At 52.9% G+C, this 23289-nt stretch overlaps 1 protein-coding gene across 1 annotated transcript in view; it reads left to right on the plus strand.

The window, feature by feature from the left end:
- Positions 1-229: 229 nt before the first annotated feature.
- Positions 230-23289, plus strand: part of IGF2BP1 (insulin like growth factor 2 mRNA binding protein 1) — a 30675-nt gene continuing 7615 nt past the window's right edge. The window contains exons 1-4 of the mRNA XM_067312098.1: positions 230-793; positions 1863-1923; positions 21960-22008; positions 22547-22598. Of these exons, the coding sequence (XP_067168199.1) occupies positions 619-793; positions 1863-1923; positions 21960-22008; positions 22547-22598 (337 nt within the window). The 5' untranslated portion in view covers positions 230-618. The remainder of the gene's footprint in view (positions 794-1862; positions 1924-21959; positions 22009-22546; positions 22599-23289) is intronic.

Raw genomic sequence — 23289 nt, forward strand, 5'->3', positions numbered from 1 at the left:
CCCCCCCCCTCACCCCATCGCACCGGAGCGGGGGTGTGTGTGTGTGTGCGGGATGGAGGTAAATACCGTAGTATTTAAATTAAAATAAATAAATAAGTGGCGGCGGCTGGGCCCCCTCCCCCCCGGCCCCTCCCCCCGGGGGCCGGGCCCTCCCGCATCACCACGTGGCTTCCTCCAGCAAACATTTTCACTCATTTTCCAGGTCGGTTTTATTTAGAGGCGGTGCCCGGCTGCCGAGAGGCGTCCGGTGACACTCGAGTGCCACTCGGCCGACTTGGGGGCCCCCGCAGCCGGCGCCGCCGCCGCCCGTCGGAGCAGCGCGCCCCGCCGCCGCCCCCTCCCCTCGGGCCCCCTCCGCAGCCGCCTGCTTCCCCCCACCCCCTCCCCGGGAGAAAATCCCACCCCGGAATATAAAAAAAAAAAAGAAGGAAAAAAAAAAAAAAAAAGGAGGAGAGGAAAAAAAAAAGAAAAAGCAAAAAAGCCCCCCGCCCCGCTGAGGGGTGGCAGTGCGCGGCCGGAGCCCGACGGCGCGGGCGCACGGTGGAGCCCCCCCGGGAGGCGCGCTGCGAGCCCCGCCGCCCCCCAGCCCGCGGCCCGCCGCCCCCCGCCGCCGCCACCATGAACAAGCTCTACATCGGGAACCTCAACGAGAGCGTCACCCCCGCCGACTTGGAGAAAGTCTTCAACGAGCACAAGATCTCCTTCAGCGGGCAGTTCCTGGTGAAATCCGGCTATGCCTTTGTGGACTGCCCCGACGAGCAGTGGGCCATGAAAGCCATCGAAACTTTTTCGGGTAAGCGCCCCCCCCCCCCCCCCGCCCCGGCTTCTCCCCTTCCCCCTTCCCCGGGGGCGCGGGCTAAGCCCCGGCCCGGGCCGCATCCTGCCGCCCCTTGGCCCCCCGCTCCCCGACGGCGCTTGCAGCAGCGAGGGGCCCCGCGGGGCGGGGTGGGGGCGACCCCCCCCCTCAATCCTCCGCCGAACAGCAGCGAGGGGAAGGGGAGGGCGAGGCGGGAGCCGCTCCCTCCCCGCCGCCCCCCCCCCCCCCGGCCCCCGTGGGCGCCCCCGGGGCGGGCGCGGCGGCGGCAGCGCGGTCCCGCGGCGCCCGCCCCGCCGGGGCTCGGCCCGGGGGTCCCGGCGGCGGCGCGGGCGGTGGGCTGGGACTTTGGCCATTTTGATTTGAAACTGGCTTTCCTGGGGCATGTGATGCGCGGAGTAGCGCGAAGGTCGCCATGCTGCTCGCAGCGAGAGAAAAAGCTCCCCGGGAAGCAGCTCGTTTTTTAAATTTTCGTTTTTTTTTTTCCCCCCCTCTTTCTCCCCCCGCCCACCTCTCCCGCCAAGCTCTTCCCATCTCCAATCCCCTCTCCCACCCCCCCGCCCCAAATAAACCAGCTGCAAAGCAACCACCCCATTTTTCAAAGAGAAATCCATTTCTGCCATGGAGTTAACAATTTTGAGCCTTTTAATGGGGGGAAGGAAAAAAAAAAATCTATCCGAAGGAGTTCCGCGGGAATTAAACACGAGGCATTAAAAAAAGGCAGAGAATTCTGTCTCCAAACATTATTCCTCCTTTTCTTTTGCTAAAAGCCGAGCCGAGCAGTATGAACTAAGGAATTAAATATTCCTAAGGAACATTGTCCAGACAGCTAACTCACCACTCCCTCCCACCGCTTCCCATTTGAAGCCAGTCTTATATTGAATAAAATGCACTTGTGAAGGAATCGGCAAATGTATTTGTGTGCAGTTCACCGTAATTTGAATTAAAATGAACGGTTTCACGTGATAGAATGTTATCCAGGGCTTTTTTTTTTTTTTTTTTGACCACTCCACCCAGATTGTAAAAAACAGACACATTTTGTTTTTAGGGAAAGTGGAGCTTCATGGAAAGCAGCTAGAGATTGAACATTCAGTACCTAAAAAGCAAAGGTAATACAGCATTTTATTTTCTTTTGTGCTTTTTTTTTTCTTTTCTGCTGGGAAGGGGGAGGAGGGAGAAAAAAGGCTGTAAGATAAAGGAGACAAAAAATTATCCCCAAATATGTGCATGTGAAATGAGATATGTTGGCGACTTGGCTCCCGATCCATCCTCAGCGAGGTGGGAGTCAGTTTGGAGGATCAATGTTTAATTTCCTTCCTTTTCATTTGAAAAAAGAGAGAGAGGGGGAAGGAAAAAAAAAAGCCAAGTTAACTCCGAAAGCAAGTTTAAACGCCAGCGAAACAATGACCCCGCCGCTCGCCCAAGGTGATGCATGGCCGAGGCGCTTTGGGGTTTGCGTTTTCAAACTTGTGCTGCCGGGAGTGTTTCCCCGGCTTGCCCCGCTCCTTGGCCAGGAAGCGGCTGCCTTTTGTTTTCTGCTGGGCTATTTAAAAATATATATATAAAAAAAAAAAAAAAAGGAGGGGGGCAAATTGCTGGTGGGGCTGGGCGAGGCGGGGGGCGCGGGCGCAGGCAGCTCCGGGCTGCGCGCTGGCTCTGGTGCCGGCGCCCTGGCTCGCGTGCCCGGCTGGGCCTGGGCTGCCGGCCGTGCCCACTCCGGTCTTGCCCGGCTCCGGCCTCGCCGCGCTCTTGGCCCTTTGTTGTGTGGTGGGGGGGGTGGCTGCCGTTTGGGGCAGGAACCCTGAAAAAGAGAAATAATTTGTCCCTCTTTTTTAATCATTTTATCTTGAGGGGAGGGGGTGGGGGACCCCCCCCAACCGAACTGGCTCCGCCAGGGAGCGGGCGAGAGGGTCCCGGAGCCAAACGGTCCACGTTGGATCGCGCGGGCCGGGACCCACGGGCTCCACGTGACGAGGCGGTTCCCTCGGTGGCGGCAGCGGGGAGGAGGCGAAGCAAACTCCTTCTCCCGCAACTCTTTGCAGCTTCCCTCCGGTCGATCACAATCCCCCTGGCGGGATCGTGGAGAGTCCATTTTCCTGGCGCGGGCTGGGCCTGTTGCCAGGCCTTGGCCTTTAAAACTTTGCCCCAAACCCTCTCGGAGCCGGCGGGGCATTTCGGAGGGGGGTTGAAAATGCCTCGGCCTCCGGCTCCGCGGCCCGTTTATCTCGAAGCCCTGAATCCATCCCCTAATTTGCCTCACGCGAGGTTTTGGACCCGTCCGGCACGGGGCTGATTGATATCGCTCGGTTACGGTGCCCAATGGCTCACGGTGACCGAAACACCAGTGAGTAGAGCGGGGGTGTTGGGAAGGCGGCTATGGAGCGGAGCCAGGGGGAGGAAGGCCGGAAAAGCCCCCTCCCCCCAATAGCCCGGCTCCATAATTGATAGCCTGTGCCGAAGAGAGGCGATTTCACCGTGTTTCCTACTTCTCTTTCCCCTGCCCTGACTTTCCTCCCTGCCTGTTATTAGGAAATTACATTGAAACGTAAATATTTCTTGGCAGTCTGCGATTTGCCCCCGAACCCCTCGAAAAAAACAACAAGAAAAAGCCACTCGCCCACCCTGTTGCCGAAACTTTACCATAGGTGGAACCAAAGCTAAAGGCCAGCTAGCCCATTTTCAACGAGAACCGGCAGAAACGAGATTAATTGGGTCGAGCTGCTAAATCCCGGGCTGCGGGGTGTTTTTTTAAATTTAGCCTCGGAGCCCCCATCCGCTGCCTTTAAAGCTACAGGAGCCATTTTTGCTGGCGACTTTCTTCGTGGGCTTCTCTCAAAATGACTCGCCGAGCCGTGGGCCGGGCTGCTGCTCGGCTGGGCGCGCTGCTGCCGTGCCTTGGCCTCGCTTTTGGGAGGCCAGTTGGGGTTTCTGGGTGGGCAAAGGGGACTTTTGCAGCGCTGGGGGACTTTGCAGGTTGTTAGCGCAAAGCAGGCGTTCTGGGCCGAGACGCCGTATTTTACTTTTCTCTCCCCTCCGCCCCTCCTTTTTGGATAAAGAAGGAGAGGATGGGACTGCCTCTGTGTCTAAGTCGCCTTTTTTTTTTTCTTTCTGCTTGTCTTTAAGACTGGATTTTCCAGTTTAAAGATGCACAGAACAGGAAATGGTTAATTAAGAGTAGTGAGGGCCAAATCAGATGGTTTTTGGTGTGATCTGAAACAAACGCCTCCCCCCAACCTGATATGGATTTTTTTTTTTTGGTAGCGTAAAAATGTGGAAAACAGGTCGTGTCCATTTGCGTGCTTTCCAGATAATTTGTAAAATAAAAATTTGGCTTTATGGTTGTGTTTCTTCCGTTTGAAACTACAGATGATAATGCTCAGTAAAACTGGTGTGGATGTTTTTTGAAAATGAACATATATAACAAAATTACTTGTTGTAAATCAATTTTGCATGTTGGTGCATTTCCTTCTTTAAAATCTCGCTTGTTCCTGATCCCATCATAGAAATGAATTAAAAAATAGAGAATGTGTTAGCATTGCATTAGAGAGAACACTTGGTGTGTAGTTGCTGCACCAAAATGCACAAGCATGGTAAACTGATTTAGAGTTGTTTAATCTCAGGGATTCTTCAAATAACACTTAAAGCTGCAAATTATGTTAATGATTATAGGGAACCATTTTAAAGAAATGCTTTAGATATATTTGACTGTAAAGAAAAGGCACTGCTGGTAAATAATGTCACTTCATTCTTTGCAGTGAATCCTTCAGAAACCCCCTCAGTTTTAAAGTTTGTTTGGATTTTTTTTTTTTTTGTTTGAAGTATCTCATTGCTGTTTTGAAGTTATTTTTTCTGCAACTTTGCTGATGGGAAAAAAAACTTGGGGAAACCTAAGAATGTATATACATATTTTCAAACCTGAAAAGTATTACATGCTTTATTATTCAGAGGGTTAAAGAAGAAAAGATGCTTTAAAAAATAAGTTCAACTTCTCCTCCTCAAGATTAAGAACTGGTTTTGAGGAGGGGTAGGTCTCTGTGCAACTGAAAAGCCCTAAGCAGATAGCATTAAAAAGAATGAATGAATGAATAAAGGAGGAGGGGTGAAGGGGGGAAAAAAAGTGAATCCATCAGGCAGACATTCCAAATATGAGGAATGTGGAAGTGAGTCGACCAGAGAGAATGAAACCAAGTAATTGGGGGGAAATAGTGAGTTTGGCAGATAACAGCCAATATACTTAAAACTAAAAGGATTTGTGCAGGGCATTTTTAAGTAGAGGCAATTCATAAACAACACGTGTGTTTAAAGAGTCAGTGAACTCCCAAGCAGGAGTGGGAATTACTATATGTTATTAATTACAAGAAGATTTAGTGTAGCATATAGAGAATTGGGTGGATAAATCTTGAATTGCCATTTTATTTTTTCAGGCTTTGTTTCAAATTAATGCATTTGCACACTGTAGAAGCACTCTTTTGTGTGTGCATAATCATGGAATTAATTATTCATAACGAAATATTTAAAAACTTTTGATAACAGCTAGTGTAAATTCTTTGTTCTGAAGTATTAACTTGAAAATATGCCTTCCTACCTAGAATTCTGTGGATTCTGTGGAAACTGAACCTAGAAAAATGCAGTAGTTCCTTTTTGTTTAAAATAAAGATACTGTCTCAAATGCTGAAACAAAGTGTTTTTAAGCCATTCTTAAGAGCATTCACTTCCCCTAGAACAGGTCTGTTTTAGAAGTTACAGTATCAGTTATAAATTAGCAACATTCTTATGTTTCAATCTTCAAACACTGTTGTAAACAGGATGAATGCTACTTTCTGAGAGTTTTGAGTTTAATATGATTTCGTTTGTTATTGTCTTACTTTTTTTTTTGTTATCAAAAAGAATCTTAAGACTTCTTTTTGGATTTATTTCATGAGTGTCCAGCTCTTAGCTAAAAGGCAGCGTTTTAATGCTTATTTTACACCTCTGAGAACCGGAGTAATTTACAAATTAATACGGTTTGAGCCTTTCCTGCCGGGGAAAAAACTAGGAATAATTTGTCATTTTTCATCTTCCGCTGGAGTGAATTTCATCAGCTAGGTTCAAAACTGAGATAGTGGCCAATTTTAATAAACCTGGGAGAAAGACTGGACTTTGCAGGCTGCGCCTTGCGGTGACTGGCGAAGGAACTCCTTGCTTTGCTTCCTTCCAGGCAGCAGCCATAACCAGCACGCAGGTAGAGAAGTCGCGATTGAAGCGCAAACTCCGTAGCCTCCGGTTTTGCCCCAGCGGAAGATGGGCTCCTCTGTGGATGCCCTTTGCCAAGAGTTTGGCAATTTTTTTATTGAGAAGGACAGAAGAGATTTGCCTCTCTGGAGAACAGCCCCGGCCATTGCCAGGGCTCAGGGCACTTCTCCGCTTTAATTTCTTTCTGTCTTTGCCTTTTAGGTTAAGAAACGAGCAAACAAACACCAGCGATACGGATAAGGGAAGTGGGGTTAAAGTACTCGCTTTGAAAATCGAGACCTTTTCAGAATTTAGAAATGTGGAAGACTTCTGCCCACCGCTTCCCCCTCCCCCTGCCCCAACCCCGGCAATGTTAATGTTTTCCAGAGTTGCCGGTAGGGTCTGGGAGAGTTCAGGAAGCGCGAGAGGCTGCTCGGCGCGACCGAGGTTAGCCCAGGGCTTTGCTGCTCCAGGAGGAGGCGAGAGGCTCCCGGCCCCTTTCCCCCTTTTTTGTGGCCGGGTCACCAACCCCGACCGCCCACTTTCGGCCCCAGTTTCGCGCGCGCAGGGAGACCCATCCGGCATCTCCCCGAGGTGCCGCGGCAGGCACGGATGAGTGGGGAAAGGCTGACAGCAAGGGCTAAACCTGGGGCTTGCAAATGGCTTTGGAGGAAAAAGCCTTCCAGATAAGTCAGGGAGATGTCGTTTTTCTGGACTTTTTTTGTTTCAATGAGAGAGAGAAGCTTTTCAAAAGTTTTAAGCATGAGCTCTGATTCTCAGCGTAATGGGAGGCATTTAAAAGCTCAGCCTAAGGTGCGTACTCCTAAATGCCCCGCGCCTGGAAAGCGTTAATCCACATGGCCCACTGCCCCTTTCTGCCACTGGGTGCGAAGGGGTTCCTGGCCACCAAGCAGACAAGGCTAAAACAAGGGATAAAGGGGAAAGAAAAGGCAGAAATAGAAGTGTGTAGGTCTGCACATCATCGTTAACTGGTGGGTCCGAGTCTCTGTGTGCCTTTAAATACTTATTCTGCCCCATTTGGAGCCTGCAAATGCCCAGGGAGGGTCAGCTGGGGGGTTTGAAAAATGCACTCGCCCAGCAAAGTTTATGCAATTTAAAAAAACCAGTGGATGCATAGGCGAAAAGGGGCTCAGAGATGGGGCCAGCCTAATGCAGCGTCCTGCCTCCGCTACGTTACGGCGTAGTCCGCTCACCGGGAAAGCTTCTCTGAACGTTTTCCCGTTTGAAACCAGGTGCCCTGACCCACGACGGTTTCTCTCCAGTCCAGAAACTTGTGCTTTGTTTTACACTGCCTCTGTTCCCTGTTGTCTTGTTGTTACCGGCAAATGTGCAAAGCCTTTCGTGAGTTTAGCTAGGAAATCCCTTTTTGGGGTGCCACCGAAGGTTGCTGGCTTTTCCTGGCTAGCTGGGAAGTGGGAGCAGCAGCAGGCGTGTCGGCTTGTTTTCTTCAATTCTGGAAAATCTTGTGCACACCTCTCCATTCCCATCACCATCGTTGTGCCTTTGTGGGGAACCCGGAGCCGTTCTGCCTGCCTGGCCCTTGAAAACTCGGTGCGCGTGTAGAGGGGAAGGGCTGTGGTGCTATTTAAAATGTCTCGAACCAAACCGGCTGTTGGTTTTATGCTGTGTGATAGTGTCCCGGTGCAACAAGCATTTCTCTCTGTTGGAAAGTTAATGCAAGATGTTATTTTAAGCTGATTTTCTTAAAGCCAGTATGAGTTTTCTTATTCTGATTGAATAGCAACTTATTGAAGGATAGCAGAAACCAATTCCTGCTCAATCTGCGTCCCCTGGCCGTAGCCCCCTCTTGCAGATGCATGAGAGATCTTGGCAGTTTTAAGTGTGTTGGCTTTCCGCGACGCTGGCTCCCATGCCCGGAGCTGATTCCCGCAGCTGTGGCTTGGCAGCGCTCGGGCTCCAAAGTGCGGCTGCTGCTTCTGAGCTGGAGGCTTTGGGGTGCTCGGGTGACTTGCACGTGGTGGGAAGCACCTCTCTCCACCTCCGGCTCTTCCTCCCTGCTCCGGCGTCCTTTGCAGCCCTCCGCACAGGTGCTTCCCCAGCGGGACTTGTAATAAAATCCCAATGGTGGAGGACACTTCAAGGAGATTCTCATGTAGAGCCTTGTGCTGGATAAATCAGTGTGGCTGGTGTCGGAGAGGGGACAAAATCAGGCAAAATCCATAACTGGGGTGGGAGCAGAGCAACTTGCTCTTTCTCCTTGCTTTTGCAGTCCAGGAGGGTGTTGCGAGAGGAGCGCGGGTAGCAGCAGAGGTGTGAGAGCATCCTCGGGCTGAGCCGACCTCCAGTGCATGAGAGCAGGGCAGCCCAAGCCGCTCTCCAGAAAACGGGAAAATAAACAAGAATCTCTGTGTCTGTCTGTCTCGGAGGAGCGTTCGCGATCCTGCAGGAAATGGGTCATTTATTTTATTGTAACTGACACTTGGGAGCCCTGACATGGTCAGAGCTGAAATTTCACACTTTTCTGGCTACTGTAATTGTCTGGTCCGGATGGAGAAAACCAGTTTAAGGGGATAAAACATAACCCACGTGTATGCCAGGCAGAACTGGGTCTGTGCTTTGTTTTTAGGAGTAATCTGCCTGGTTGAGTTTAAAGCGCTGCGAAGGCAGCGCAAATACAATAAAAGCAGCGGCAAAGCTGAGCACCAGGAACGGCTCGGAGCTGGCAGGGCTCCACGGAGCGCGCAGCAAGATGCAAATCCCGCGCCGGCCGTGGGTATCGTGCAGTGTAAACAGCACTCGAGATTGCAGCAAAATTGATTTGCACAAAACGGAGAAAGTTTTGATGCTGCTGAAGGTCCCGCTGCCGTTTCCTTTTACAAAAGCAGAGATCCTATGGGAACTGCCTCCATTGCCAGAGCCTCAAACACATGGGAGAATTGTGATCTAGATCCAGGGGGGGGGAAAAGAGGGTGCTCAGGGCCAAATTTTCACCCACAATTGGAGCCAGATTTTCCAACTTGCATTTGAGCATCTGAATAAAAGCTGCATTTTCAGAAGTGATTAGCGCCTGATGTGCTGAGCACTCTTGAGAAATGTGACTGTCACGGTTCCTTCTTGTCTTGTGGCATTTGGATCCACCAGCTCGAATGGGCACGGAGAAACCTTTTCTGGGGGCATCGAACTTCGTGCTTCCTTAAGGAAAAGTTTAGGGCTCTGCACATGGAAAAGATTGGGAACTGTGGCTCTGGATGCAGAACAAGGAGTTGGGCAGAGAGCTACCTGCAAAGAAATGATGTCTTTATTAGGATATTGCAGCCAACAGCCAGCGTGTATCTCGGAGGTGTCGGGAAGCATGCTATCCTCGCTGGCAAAGCAGGTCGAGGAGCATCAGTTCTGCTGGTATGCCTTATAATGTCCCTTTTATCTGAATTATTCCTTGTTTAATGCTGGTCTTGTCCAAGCAGAATCAGTCACCAGAGCGGGTAGTCGTGTGTGTGTGTGTGTATATATATATATATATATATAAAATACACACCCACACGTATATGTGTGTGTGTGTATACATGTTTTCTTGAAGTCAGCTGCACTTTGAAGGCAATAACTTGTGTTTTGTGATCTCTCTCTGGCACAAGAGTATTTACAAACAAATTGATCAAATGAGCAAAGACTAGAAGAAAATTGTGACCTGCTCGATCAGGAAAAGGAGCTTGTGGCTGCTCTGCTCTTTTAGGGAGCTGTTTGTTTGTGTGCGATTTCATGAGAAACCATGAACCTTGCCTAAATTTGTGCTTTTAGGCTCGGATTCACAAGGTTCCTAAGGACATGTTTTTAAACAGGGAAGTCATCCTTTTGAAGTTAATGGGACTGCCTCGACGTTAAAATGAGGCATGTGCTGAATTTGAGCCTAAATATACAACTTTATATGAACTTTATATAGTCATTGTTTAGCATGCAGTTACAGCTGAACTAATAACGCAACAAATTTCTCTGACATCTGTAGCCTCTTCTTGCTTATGGACAAAATGCAAAGAGGCTGTGACTTTTATATTCGATATGTACTTGAGGGGAGTGAATTGCTGTAACTTTTTTAATGCTGCGGGTTGATGGAAGAGCTTTTGCCGGTGAGCCTTTACCTGCCATGTGATAAAGTTTCTGCGCTTCCCCGGCTGCACGTGCCTGGCACGAATATTTGCGCAGTGCAAATTTTATATTTGGTTTCCCCAAATACTTGTCCATGCAACTTTGAAAGCTACTTTCTGCCGCTGTTTGTGCCAGTAAAGAAAACTTGGCCGTGTAGATGTTTATGGAAGGCAGACGGGAGAGAAGGCATGAACATGTCGGAAGGGAATTCACTTAGGAAAAAATCCAGATCAGATACTCGGGAGGTTTTGTGCTGGATTTCCCTAGCTGTGCATTGAATTTATTTGGTGTTTGTTTGTCAGTTTGGCTTCTAATATTGCCTGTACCAAGGTAGCGGAGGGCTTTAAGGGGCTCTTTACACTGTAATGCGGTGCATGGGCAGTGAAGGAGACAAGTCCTATCTTTGCTGTTGCGTGGGCAAGGGTTGTTTTCTAGCTCCTGCCGTGCCCTATCCAGTCTTTTTTCCTCTTGTTCCCTGTCCCCTCCACCACAAAAAAATCAGAAAACCAAAAATAAATAAAAGCAAACAACCCCAAACCCAGCAAACACAAGGCATCTTTCTCTGTCCCCAAACTCAGCCTCCCTTCTGCTGCCGGTCCAGCTCTGCTGGGAGAAGGACGCAGCCAGGGGTTTAAGCATGGCATCATTTAGCTTTTTTCCCAAAGCCACCCAAGTGCCATGGCAGCTGGTTCACGTGGGCAGTGCTGCCCAAGGAGGAGCCACTGCGAGAAACGGGAGCACGGTTGCATCTGCATGGATGCTGAGGCGGCCGGCTGAGCCCTGCTTGTACTTTCTCACCTCAGTTTGTTTCTTTACATCCCCTTAGAAAGAAGGACGGAAGCATTTTGATTTCACTTGCAGGTTTCCGCGGGAAAAAGACAGCGCTCTTAGCATCGCTCGGGCTTAAACTGGCGACTCGGTTGTGACGCCAAATCTGCCCCGGGGTTTTGTCCCTGGGTGCGTCCGCGTACACAGAGCCGTCGATGCTGCTGGGCAGCGGGGACGGGGTTTGGGGGCTCCTCACTGGAGCAGTCCTGGCTCGGAGTGCGCGGGGGACACCGGCGGCCCAGCGAGCGCCCCGTGGCCCCGCAGCCCTTTCCTGCCATCTCTGGTGGCCCGGACTTTGGAGGTCTGCAGAAGAACTCAGCGCATCGGCACCCGAAGCGGGAGGACGGGCTGGTCCGAGTGCGGCACCACGGGTTTTAACTTCGGTTTTGGTAAAAGGGTCTCCACCCTTGCGTTAACTTCCTGAGATAGGATAATCTGTGTTGTAATTTCTGGATTCTCACTAGACTCCCTTCATGAGCTCCCTTTGATCTTCGAGGGCTTGTCTGTGTGCAATCGTCACACTGGTTTAACCTGACTGGGCTTAAAACCAGCTCCTGTGCTGCTGGCCCGGAGCCCTGCGTGGAGACTGTCCTATACTGATGTGGAACTAGCTTTATCTGAGGGACCTGCATCTGCGGGGCATGAGTCAGGCCTCCTTCTGCAAATGGTGTGAAGGGAAACTTCAATTCAGCTTGCCATAACCTCGCGTGCGGAAACAACCCTGCAGCCTGCCTGCCTCCGCCCTGCCTGTCCTGCCTCCCTCATCCCCCTCCTGACACAGGCATCGGCCCGAAAAGCCCTCAAAAATTGCAAGCAGTTTTGCTTCCTCTTCCTTTTCCTCACTGATACTTGCATGTACTTGTACGTATGAAGGCGTCAGAGATGTGAATCCTTGCAGGACCTCTCGACCTCAACTAAACCTCCCTACACAGGTTATCGTGGTGCTCTGAGCTCAAGGTGTTTGCAAGATCCCCAGTAATGGTCCAATATCCTGGGGATTTGGAAACACGGAATAAAAAGATGGCCCCTGCCACTTTCTGTTCGCAAAACCAAATGAAATGTGTCTCAGTGACAGCTGTCAATCACCCTGCTTATTGCCCTAGTAAAGGTGTTTAATATGAAGTAATTAAAGTGATCTAAGACCTGCCAGGAGCATGTGCTGAAGTGGGAACTGGTGCCTCTTCTGCTGTGCTTGGGGCGTCCTGTTGCTCTCAGGGTGCGCGGGAGCTGCTCTCCTGTTCACTTGGCCACTTTGCAAAGCGTGAACTCCCCTTGAGGCAGCCCTGAGCCCATTCCCACCACCACGGCCACTGGAAACCAGTTAGAAATGCAGCCCGGGGGCTGGAGGAGGGCGGAACTGCTCTCTCGTGGCAAGGAGAAGTGGGTGAGAGGTTTGCAGGCGGCATCTGCCTGCTGCAACCCTGGTTGTAGCACTCTCGTGCAGGGCGTCACGGAGGGAGGAAATCGGTATAACCGTGCTGTTGGTTTCATGCCTTCAGAGATTTCATTTTGTGTGTTGAATTTGAGGGAGGATGGCAGGAAATCTGGTAGACCAACAAATCTTCCATGACAAGTAACTGAAGTTGCAGCTCCTGGAGGTACATGACTGGGTGAGATTCTGGTCTTAGCACCCTCTCTAGTCTAAGGTAGCTTCCAGCCCTCGTGGATGAAGGGAGATGCTCTGAAATGTGATATAAAACTACCTTAAAGGTCTCAAAAAACAAAATGCAAAATATACTTTATCTCATATGTGCTTTTATTCATGTGTTCTGCATAACACCAGGGATGGAGAGAAGTTCACAGCTGTTTGGAGTTGAAAGTGCTCACTTTGACCTGTTGGACACGTGTGGGTGATGTTGCATATTTCCTTGCCCAGCTGCCTTAGAGTTTGTCATGTTGTGCTGTTCCTGGTCAGGCTCTCCTTGTGGTCTCTGAAGTGCTTTGAGATCCATGGGTGAAAGATGGGGTGAAGACCAAGTCTCACTTCACATCTCTTCTGTGCCCTTCCACATGTAACATTTGACAAGAAAATTTGCCTCTGACCACTGCGTTAGGTGGCATGTTCATAGTCCTGTTGGTGCTTGGCTGATGCCAGGTTTGGTAAAGGTCTGTTTGAGATTTGTCATTTTAGGTTTTCTTAAGGGGCAAAGATCTACCAAGTCATTTCAGTGGCCAGCTACTCGGTAGCAATGTGACCGAGTTGCATCGCATTTGGAGTAGGCTAGGAGGATATTTCCATAATCCTCTGCCCATTTCTCGGAGGCATCGTGGGCCATTAGAGGTTTGGTGTTGGGATGCTGGTTGTGGGCATCTGCAGAGCTTAGCTGGCCGTGCATCGCTTGGCTTTGGGGCACGTTCAGAGCGTCAGAAAGAGCCTTTCAATATGTGGCAACCCGCCAGCAAATTAAAATGGAAAGATAATGCAAAATGGACATGTTGTATAAAACTCATCTATCTTTCCTCTCTATTACTTACTGCTAAATTTGTCCTGTCCCCAGATACTTGATATATTGACTTTGGCAAGAACCAAATGCAGAAGTCTAGGAGCTGATGAGAGTCCTTCTCTGGGCAAGATGAGGGTAAAGGTTCTTATCAGAGGTGTCTCTGAGATTTCTTGCATTTTTCGAAGCTTTGAGCATTGACTGCTCTCAGAGGTCATCACTTAGCTAGGTGGATGTGGCATGTGCTCCATGCCAGGACCAAACGACTCCCCATCCGTATGTGACTGAAGGAAAAAACGAGGAGTGGAACGGCAGCACAGCAAGCTGATAGAGGAGGGAATATGAACCAGAGCATCTTTTCCCAGGTTTTAGGCACCAACCTGTCCCTTCCCTCTGTACCCAAGATGCAGCAGCTCTTTTAAAGGAGTTCTCAGAGGTTTTCAAAGGGACATTTGCAGACAACTCCTCATTCTCGGCAGCTCCTGGAAAAATCTCATCAATTATTAGGCGTGATTCTCTGCGTGCAAAGCGGTTCCGAAGGAGAGGTAATGGGCAGAAACCAATTAAACAGATTTATGAGTCCAAAATCAAATTGTGGTTGCTGAGATGATGGATGGAAAGGATTAATCACGTTGTGCCGGCTTGCCAGAGATAATTGCTAGCCAAGGCGAGTAGATTTGCGCGCGATTCTTGCATGAAGGATGCACATGCATTTCTCTGCAATCCCATGGCCGGTTCACTTCTGCCACTGTCCCTCCTCCTGCAAGCTCCATGCCAGAAGCCGAAGGTCTTTGTTGACTTTCTGGCCTGGTCTCCTCAGGAGGGGCCTCTTGGATCGGGTCTCTTCCCCTCGCTAGCAAACCTTCAAGGGGCTGAGCCCTGGTTGCGCTCGGGTTTTCCTGCCGCTGCCACTGCTTTAATCTAGTCATTATATGTATTTGCATATTTCTTTCTCACCCTCCTCTTTCTTTTATTCCACCCTCAAATCTCTTTCTCGCCAGCCACCCTGCCGTTCTGGCGCTCCCGTTGCACACGTGCAGCTGGGACTCCGCTCGGCCGCCCGTGCTGCTTTGCTCCGGTGAGCGGGGAGCTGCGCGGTCGTGGCGCTACCGCCTGAAGAGGGTTTAACGAGAAGCTGTTGCTTTGTGCGGGTTTAGGATTTGGGGGCCGGCAAGGCACCGGGGTTGGAAGGCGGGAGAGCAGCCGCTCAAAAGCACACGAAATGCTCTCCGAAGCGAGCGTGCAATAAGGGACAGGTGTATCGCGATGGTGGATATCGCAGGAAGGGAGAGGCAATTGCGCCGATGGCATTCAGTCGAGGCCTGGAAGAAGCATTTTGGAGGCAGGGGTGGTTCTCGGCTAGGATGCCCCTTGCACTCTCGTTGTGCGAGACACAGAAAAGTCATTGTTTAAATCGATGTTTCCTAAGAAATCCGAAAGCTGAGGCTCTTTTCAGGAAAAGAAAATGGATACTGTTTTCCCTTCCTGGTTACGTTCCTGCCGGATACTGCTGGATTGTAGCATGTTTCAGGGCTTTTTTAGGGTTCTCCCTCTTTTTTTTCTTACTTAGGGCGTGTGTATGACCGTCACCCGCCGCACGTCGCGGCGCAGGGTCAGAGTCCAAACCCCGCCTTGACCAGCAGCTCCGGGGACGAAGGCAGCTTTACATAGAGGGTGGAGGTTGGGGTGCCCTGGGCGAGGCAGGGCGGGGGGACACGTGCGGGCAGTGGCATGGCCAGGAGAGGGCAGTGACGATCTTAATGCTGGCAGCAAACCTCAATACTGTTTAAAACAAACAAACAAACAAAAAAACCCTAATCTGGGGGTCTCCCCCTAACGCCTTCCCCACCCCAGCCCTCGGGGAACACCAGCCCAGACGGGCAGGTTTGGATGATGTGCTCTAAGCTAACGGACTCGATGTCTGGGATCTCGGCGTCAGCGCTGGAGCCGAGCGTCAGGGAACAAACCAGATGCGATGGCTCCAAATCTCAGAGCTCTGCTTTTAGGCTCTTTGCAAACTCGGGGGAAGTTTTTTCTGCCGTTCCTCCCCTTTGCCGCATGGAGGGTTTGCTTCCAGACCGCAAAGGCTGGGGAAGTTGGAGCGGGACCTGCTGCACCTTGGTGAAGAGCTGGGCTAGGACTGCAGATACCTGGGCTCCGTCTGACGTTGGTGAGCGGCGCTTCAGCTGATTTCTCCTCCGGAGGGTCCATCTCACCTGGACAACCTGTGCTGCTGCTGCAGGTGCCTCTGCGAGGTTTGTGCATGGAACAAGAGGAAACGGGGCTTTCCTGCTGCAGAAAGGTGGCTTGGATTTAGAGCAGAATTCAAATATCCGCTTGTGCCCTTGCTTATGCGTGTCTTGACCCTTGCTAACACGGCCTTGGAAGAAGGAATTAGGACGCTGGTCTTGCTTCGGTGAATTTGGTGCGTTGCTTTTCCCCACTGGCCAGGGAGCGCTTCCCAGCTGGGCTCACACCTGCCCCTCTCCTTTCCGAAGCCCATGCGGAGGTGGGTTCCATGCTAAAACACCCGGACGGCATGCGGGGAAGTGCCACATCGTCTCGGAGCGCAAAGCGGCAGGAGGTGAATCGCAGGTGGAGCAACCAAACCGCGAGAGCAGGTAGCACCCGCGATTGATGGGGCCCCGGTGCTCCTGGGTTTCCCTCCGAGGAGGGTGAACCACTGCGGCCCTTCGAGCAGGTACCTCCTATTTGGGGCTTGTGCTTTCTCGTCAGTGAAGGGAGTATCGGAAATATTCCTGCCTCGCAGAGATGCTGACAAATTGAAAGCCTATCAATTTATAAGGGAAAAGCAAGCAATTTCAGCCACAACTTTTCTCCGAGTCCCCCTGGCAACGTTTGTGTCTTAGCAACCACATTTTCCTATTTAAAAATGTTTAAAACATTAAAAAACAACAACAACAACACATTAAGCACAGGATTAAGTGCTTTCCTGAATCAAAGCCTAACTAGATAAATGAAAAGCTGTTAATTGAATCAGGGATGCACTGTGTTTTCAGCCCCCCAATTTGCATAACATTTGCATGTGATTGAAAAGCCATCATTAATGTTATTTAGTTCTAGTAGGTCCCCCAATGTCTCTGGCTTGGGCCAGACGGGTTGGAAGCCGTCCTCCCCTGGCCCCAAGGAGTTCCCTAAATTGCTGCTTCCGGCTTTGGTGGGACATGGCCCAACTTGGCTCGTTGGTCGGGGCCGGGGATCGCACAGAGCTTGGCTACTGTGGCTGTGGCACTTGGCTCGCTCAGCTTCCCGTTGCCCCATGTCACCTCTGCTTCGGGAAATAGATGGTGGGGGACGGAGAAGCTCCTGTGCTCCAGGAGGTGTCGGGCAGAATAGGCTGTAGCTACATGCCGTATCCGCCGCTGGAAGAAAGCGTTTGACGTGGGTGCAGCACCGGCTTGTCGGGAGCTGGCGATGCCCCGTTATTGCCACCCTAACGCAGACCAAAGGGAAGGGAAACCCCAGCGGCTCCTGCGTGGTGCTCAGGGCCTTCTTCTAGGCAACGTGGCACTCGCTGTGCTGTGTGTTAGCTAGAGCAGCCGCTCACCTGGGGATAAATAGAAACCAGGCTGTCTGGCCACAATCTGGCCCCAGGGGCTTGGACCAGCAAGGGAGGTGGAAGCAAGTCCTCAGGGTGTTGCGAGGGGAAGGAGATGCGTCCCCTGCTGCAGGGGAGTCCCGGGCTTTGGGGCGAGCTCTGCCGTGCGCGCTTGCTTGGCCTTCCTCTCCGAGCACCCCTCCGGCTTTTCTCCCTTGGGTGTGTGTCACCTCCGGCACAACTGGGGCTCCCGTCTTGGCTGGGACCTGTGGCCGGGACCTGTGGCCAGAACCCAGATAGAGAGGAAGAGGAAGGGAGCTGGATTCCTAAGTTTCTTAATGCTGATTCTGCCGGAGAAGGGATTGGCATGTGGTGGCCTGTGGACACCGCTCAACCTAGGCTCTTCCATTCCTCTTCCCTAAGCGATTGTGTCTTTCTTAAAGTGCTGCCCTCTCTGGAGCACATGTTAAGGTTTTCCTGTTGGGATATAAGAGCCCCGCGTCATCCCCAGGGATGAACAAGCATGCCCGTCCACGGACTGGGCAAAAGCCGTGGGCTGTGCAAAAGCAAGCGTGTTATGCCTGTTTGCAGACCAGGCGATGCCTGCTGCCTTAATCAGGTATCAGGAATGTGTTTTTATTTTTATTTTTAGTTTTTTTTCCCATGGGCTGAGAGCATGCGCTCTGCTTCGGCCCCTCCTCTGCAGCCAGAGGATTTGAAGCTGCCGTGCTCTGCCGGTCCTGCGGCCGCAGCGATGCTGAGTGTCGCTGCCCCAGCCCCGGGCAGGGGTTTTCCGTACAGGAGGATGCGGACGCTGGCGGGTCCCAGTTCATGGTGCTGCGGCGTGCCGGGGCCGTGTGGAGGATCCGGGCTCTCTCGGATGGAAGGCAGAGCAGCATACGGAGCTAGGGATGCCTCCTGGGCTGGGGGGGCTTGTGCCGTGCTGGAAACGGGAGCTATTCCCACCTCATTTTTTCCTGCCAGCGGTGGGGATTTTCTGAACGAAAGGGGCTTCCCTTTCGCTGTTGCTTCTCGTTGTGCCTGGCGTTCTCCTGTTCTGGAAAAGAGGCAGCTGCTGCTGGGATGCGCCTCCAGAGCACGTGGTGTGTTCAGGCGCCGTATCGAGGGAAATCCCTGCCCTGCCCGGGTATTTCAGGGTATTCCCGTCCTTCTCCTGGCTGCCCCAGGTCGCCCTGCTGCACTTTCTCTGCTCTCTTTGCTTTTCCATGACCCTCAACCTATTTCTGCGTCGAGCTCTTAGAGGAGAGGGCGATGAAGGCAAGCTCCTTTGAGGGAACGGCTCTGGATGCTTTGGCCACGCACGGTCGCAAGAGGTTTTTGAGGGCTGAAAGGCTGAAATAGCAGGATGCTGAAAACCTGGGGGCTGCCCAGGGCCCGGAGCGAGGCGGGTGCTGATTGCAGTCAGCAGCATGGGTGCAAAGCCGGAGGACGGCTGTGCAGTTGTGCCCCCTTAGTGCCTGCAGCTGCCTGCCCTCCCTCTCCTCCCCTGTTTTTTCCCTTTTTAAAAAAAAAAAAAAAAAAAGGACACCAGGATGTGGGCAGAAAGCAGAAAAACCTGCAACTAGACGTTTTTTGCCAGGTGGATTTGTCCCTTCTGGCTTGCTCAGAAGGTCCTGGGAGGCTCCTGCCTTTGGCTTATGGTGCAGTTGAAAGCCCCCTTTCCTTCTCTTGCCTCTTGGAAAAGCCCGGGTGTATCCGCGTCCCCCTAACACCCCGGGCACATGGACGCCATGGGGCTTGGCGGAGCCCGGCGAGATGGTCCCAGCCTCCGGCTGCCCGCGGCTGAGCGGGAGCAGGGAGCGGGAGCGCACGAGCGCTGGGGAGGGAGGAGTTCCCGGCCTCGGCATGCCGTGAGTAACGCGCCGGGATCGCCCGCCAGTGGAGTCATTGCCTCGGAGGAAGCTTTGCTCGGCGCAGAGGTCGGAGCGAGCCGCGTCAGACCCAGCGCTGCTCCGGCTGGCGTTTTGCGGCAGAACTTTAAATACGGCGGGACCTGCTTCTAGCAAGGAAAAAGAAGCAGTTTGTTTATTCACGGCTTTGTCCGTCGTTCTAGCCACTGCCAGGGGCGCGGAAGGAGCCGGCGGCTGGGATGTGATGGGAAGGGGAAGCGTTTCCACCTGCGGGGGCTGAGCTCCATCTTGAGCCGGAGCATCAGACCTTAACGAAGGGCTGGTGGATGCTCCCGGGGCAGCGCAGGCACCGCTCTGCCACTGACGGGATGGCTCGTGGGTCAAGGATTCGGGGTGTTCGAGGCCGTTGGGAGCACCAAATAATCCCGGTGTCACGGGCACGACTGGAGGAATTGGAAGGTCATTAACATATTAATGAAACCGCCCTGGCCAAGCGCGCTCAGCCCCTGTGTGGGCCACGGTGCAATGCCTGCCTCCGACCCGGGCAGCCGTTCCTCCCGGCTCCTTCCCAATGGGATACGAAAGCGGAGATCCCAGGCTGTTCCTTTTTTTTTTTTTTTTTTTTTTTAAAGGGAGAAAATTAGATGCCACCAGCAGACTTACGGCGCGAGGCCGTAAATGGCTCTTTTCTCTCGGCGGCGCGTTCGATTCCGGTCACGTAGGTGCCGAGCACATGCTCCGGCCGCGCTGGGCCCCACCGCTCTCGGCCGAAGCTTTCGTGGCAGGGGGTGGTGGCTGGCGACGTGGCTTCCTCCGGCGCTTTCAATCCTTTTGACCCTCCCTGGCCTGTGACATTCTTTGCATTCGCCGTTTCTTAATCTCTCGCCCATTCATTTCGGGGTGCGGATTAGCATGTAAACAAGAGATCTGGTCTCGTATCGGGCTCCCTTCCCCCGCTTCCTTCCCGCGGCCCCCCCAACGCATTGCAATTTTAAGTTTTTTTTCTTTATTTTTTTTCCCCCATCCCGCCCAGTTTGCATCTGCAGCAGCGGCGAAATCAGGTATTTTGGAGCCAGCTGGCTGGCCGAGCCGCTGGAGCGCTAAAACTCATTTCTGCCTCGTTTTGCCTTTCCGAACAAGCGAGAAGCCCCACGTCTTCCAGGCCGTCCCGCTCTGAATCCGGGCGGCTTTGGGAAACGTCATTTTGGGTTTTGTTCCAAGCCACCCACCCACCCCAAGCGGCCTTTTCAGGCATTTTGAGGCATGAGGATTTAAACGGGCAGCGCGCGTCGGAGGAGGCTCTCCGGGCAGGTGCTTCCACCTTGCGGGATGAAGCAACTGATGCGGAATCCCCTTGCCGTCAGCAGAAATTAGGCGTTTCAGGCCGGCTCCTAAGGCGCTGTGAATCAGCGCTCAGTCACTCGGGCCGCGGTGGCGCGGGGCCTCGGTCCCCGCCAAGTCCTGGCTTTGTTTGCACAGATCTTGCCTTCCCCGAAGGTCTCTCTTCCACGGCATCTCTTGCGGGAGAGAAATTTGTAAGAAAACCCACCGTGGATTTATAGTGCTTTAAGGGGAAAAGCGAGGAGGGTCCTTACCTGTGCGTTTAAATAACACTGATTACTTTTAGATGCCTAAAATCGGGAGCAGTCGATTGTCCCGGGGGCGAGCGTTTCTCTCTGCGTTGAGCCAGCAGACGGCTTCCCCTCGCGGCAGCCTCCGGATACCTCCCTGGCTCCGAAATTCGCCTTTTGGGCCAGCGAGGGCGCAGCGCTATGGGTGCTCCTGAGAAGTTCACGGACACCTCGCTGGCTGCCTTAAGCTGAGTTAATTTATGAGCAGCTCCTGGGTCCCCGTTCGGGTCTTTGGGAGTCGCTGGGTGCCGAGCTCCGGGATGCTGAGCTCCCGCCGTGCCGCCTTTCCCCGCTTGGGAACTTAGCCTGGGGGGGGTTGGAGGCTTTTCTACATTTCGTGCTCGGTTTTTGGTGCGCAGAAGCGCAGGGTCAGCAGCACCCGCAAGGGCTGAAAGGCCCCAGCCGGGAGCAAAGCCGGGTGCCGGGCGCTTGCCGGCGGCAGCCCGGGGAGGCCTGTGGACCGGCTCCTGGCTGCCGGGCGGTGACGAGATGAGCCCGGGGGCTCCGCACGCCCCTCAGCTGTTGGCGGCAGCTGCCGGCCACAGGAGATGCCGCCGGCGAGGTAAATTCGGCATTGGAATTAAAAAAAGGAGCGTCTATTTTGGGAGGAGGGAGGTGAGAAAGAGCCAAAAATGCGGGCGGAGAGGCGGGCTGGGGCGGGCTCGGTGCCGCGGCTGCAGCGTCCCGTCCTCGCTCGCTGCGGCTACCGTCCCCGCCGCGGCTCCGGCTCCCGCACAGCCCGTGGGCAGCTCCCAGCCTGGCACTCGGGATCTCTCTCCATGCTTGTGGGGCAGGTTTTGCCCCCCGAATTTGCCTCTGCTGGGGGGAAGCTCATGTTTTCCCGGCGTGCCAGGTTGCCCTTCCCGGGAGCTTCATCCGGTGGTGTCCGCCGCTGCTCCCTCCTTGAAATTTTACTCGCTCTCTCAGGAAGGGCGACTTGGCGGAGGCCTTGGTGGTCCCCAAAACTGCCCCGCGAGCCCGGATCCCATCCCAGCTTGCAAGGGGAGAGAGGCGAGGCCGGCTCCGTTGCTGGAAGCCGAGGTTAGCCGGTGTCCTGGAAGAGCAGCGCTCCAAGCGGAGGAGCCGCCAGGTGGGCGGATGCAAGCGGGAGGCAGGCTGCATGCAGGCAGGGCTGCCGTTTTGCTTCCCAATCCTTGTATTTAATCTGGCCAAACTCTTTCTGCTTTTCCGGCTGGGGGGATGCGTTAGGACTGTAGCCAGTGCAGAAAGGCCGGGGGGAAATGTCGTCTCATTGTGGCGTGTCCGAAGCTCCCGGCATAAATCCGGGTGTCCCAGGCCCTTCGTGCTCCTCTGCAAGGCGAGAGCGAGGGCCGGGCGTCGTTCACGGAAAGCCATCGGATACCCCGGTAGCATGTGGAAATGCAGAGCTTGGTTAGGTACGTCAACGTGAAAAAATTCAATGCGAGACAGCTGTAGTTTTGACACCAAATTTGGTTTTGAATTGCTTTTCATTTATTTCAGGAGCCGGAAAATTCAAATCAGAAACATCCCACCCCAGCTGCGATGGGAGGTAAGAGGAGCAGCCGGGGGACCCTGGGCGAGCCCAGCCTACGAGCGCTTGCCACAGAGAAGTGTAAATCAGATTTAAGGACTAATTCCCATGCAGGTTTCCGTACTTGGGATTAAAGTTGATTTGTCCTTTGCCTTGTTCTTAATTGGAAATAATTATACCAGATCCAAGTAGCTTATTCCCCTTCAATTACAGGAGTAAATACTACTGATGCAAGCAATGTAAAAGCTACCAACAAAATCCCCATTAACAATAAGGTTATATGATTTATCTATTGTACAAGGAACAAAATGGATCCCCTTCTCCAGCCTGCTGCTGGGACCTTTCCCTGACTCTTTTTTTTCCCCTGCTTCCCCCAAACCATCCTCGACTGGCTCCTGAGGCGCTGTGGTCCAGCGTCCTGGGGCAGCCGGTAGCTCCGTTAGTCTAATTGCTTGTGAAATCTTAATGACTAGAAAGCTGCTTTTATTGATCGATCGTATTTCCTCGGTCTGTCCTCATGGTCCCAGTGTAACGTTGTTTCTTCTCCGTTCTCCAGGTTCTGGATGGTTTGCTAGCCCAGTATGGTACTGTAGAGAATTGCGAGCAAGGTAAGAGTGGGGAAAAAAGAAGCCAACTTGCTATAATTTGGATATTTCCTACCCTGGCTGTTTTCAGGGGGATGGGGGAGAGAGGGTGGCTTTGCAGAGTCACTGCAGAAGATGCAGAGAGGTTTCTCCTGGTTGCTTGGGTTTTTGTGCTCCCCATTGACAGCCGTCGAGGCCCGTGCGGAGGCTGGGGGTAGCGCACGGGGGCCTGCCTGCAGCTCCCTGCGGGAGCCCCGGGCTGTCAGCATTTCCTCCGCACCCTTGGGTAACCCTCCAGCGAGGCTGGCAAGCTCGGGAGGCCGCGGGAGTGCAGGGGATGCCGGGGTGCAGACGTTCTCCTCCTGCCGGCTTCCCACCTCGGCTCCGTCGGGCAAGGTGTAAGGGCCTCTCCGGAGACCAGCTGGGGACTATCTGTCTCTGCTCGACAGATTTTATCTCGGCCTCTAATGGTGATCAGTTGAGACGCCGAGGTTTAATATTGCCCTCGGGATATTTAATGAGAGTATGGTTTCCATAAGCCTCCTAGAAATGGAAAGGAGGGCTCGGAGGGGCCTGGGGATGGTCCCCGGGCTCCGGCAGGGGAGAGCAGAGGCGGTTAGGTTTGGTGGCTTTCTCCTTTTACCGGCTTAGAGCAGAGAGTGGTGCCGCATTGGGAGCCTTCAAGCGAGGCAGGAAGGTCGTGGTTCCCTGGGGA

Source organism: Apteryx mantelli, chromosome 28 (assembly GCF_036417845.1).
Source record: "Apteryx mantelli isolate bAptMan1 chromosome 28, bAptMan1.hap1, whole genome shotgun sequence".
Classification (NCBI taxonomy): Eukaryota; Metazoa; Chordata; class Aves; order Apterygiformes; family Apterygidae; genus Apteryx; species Apteryx mantelli.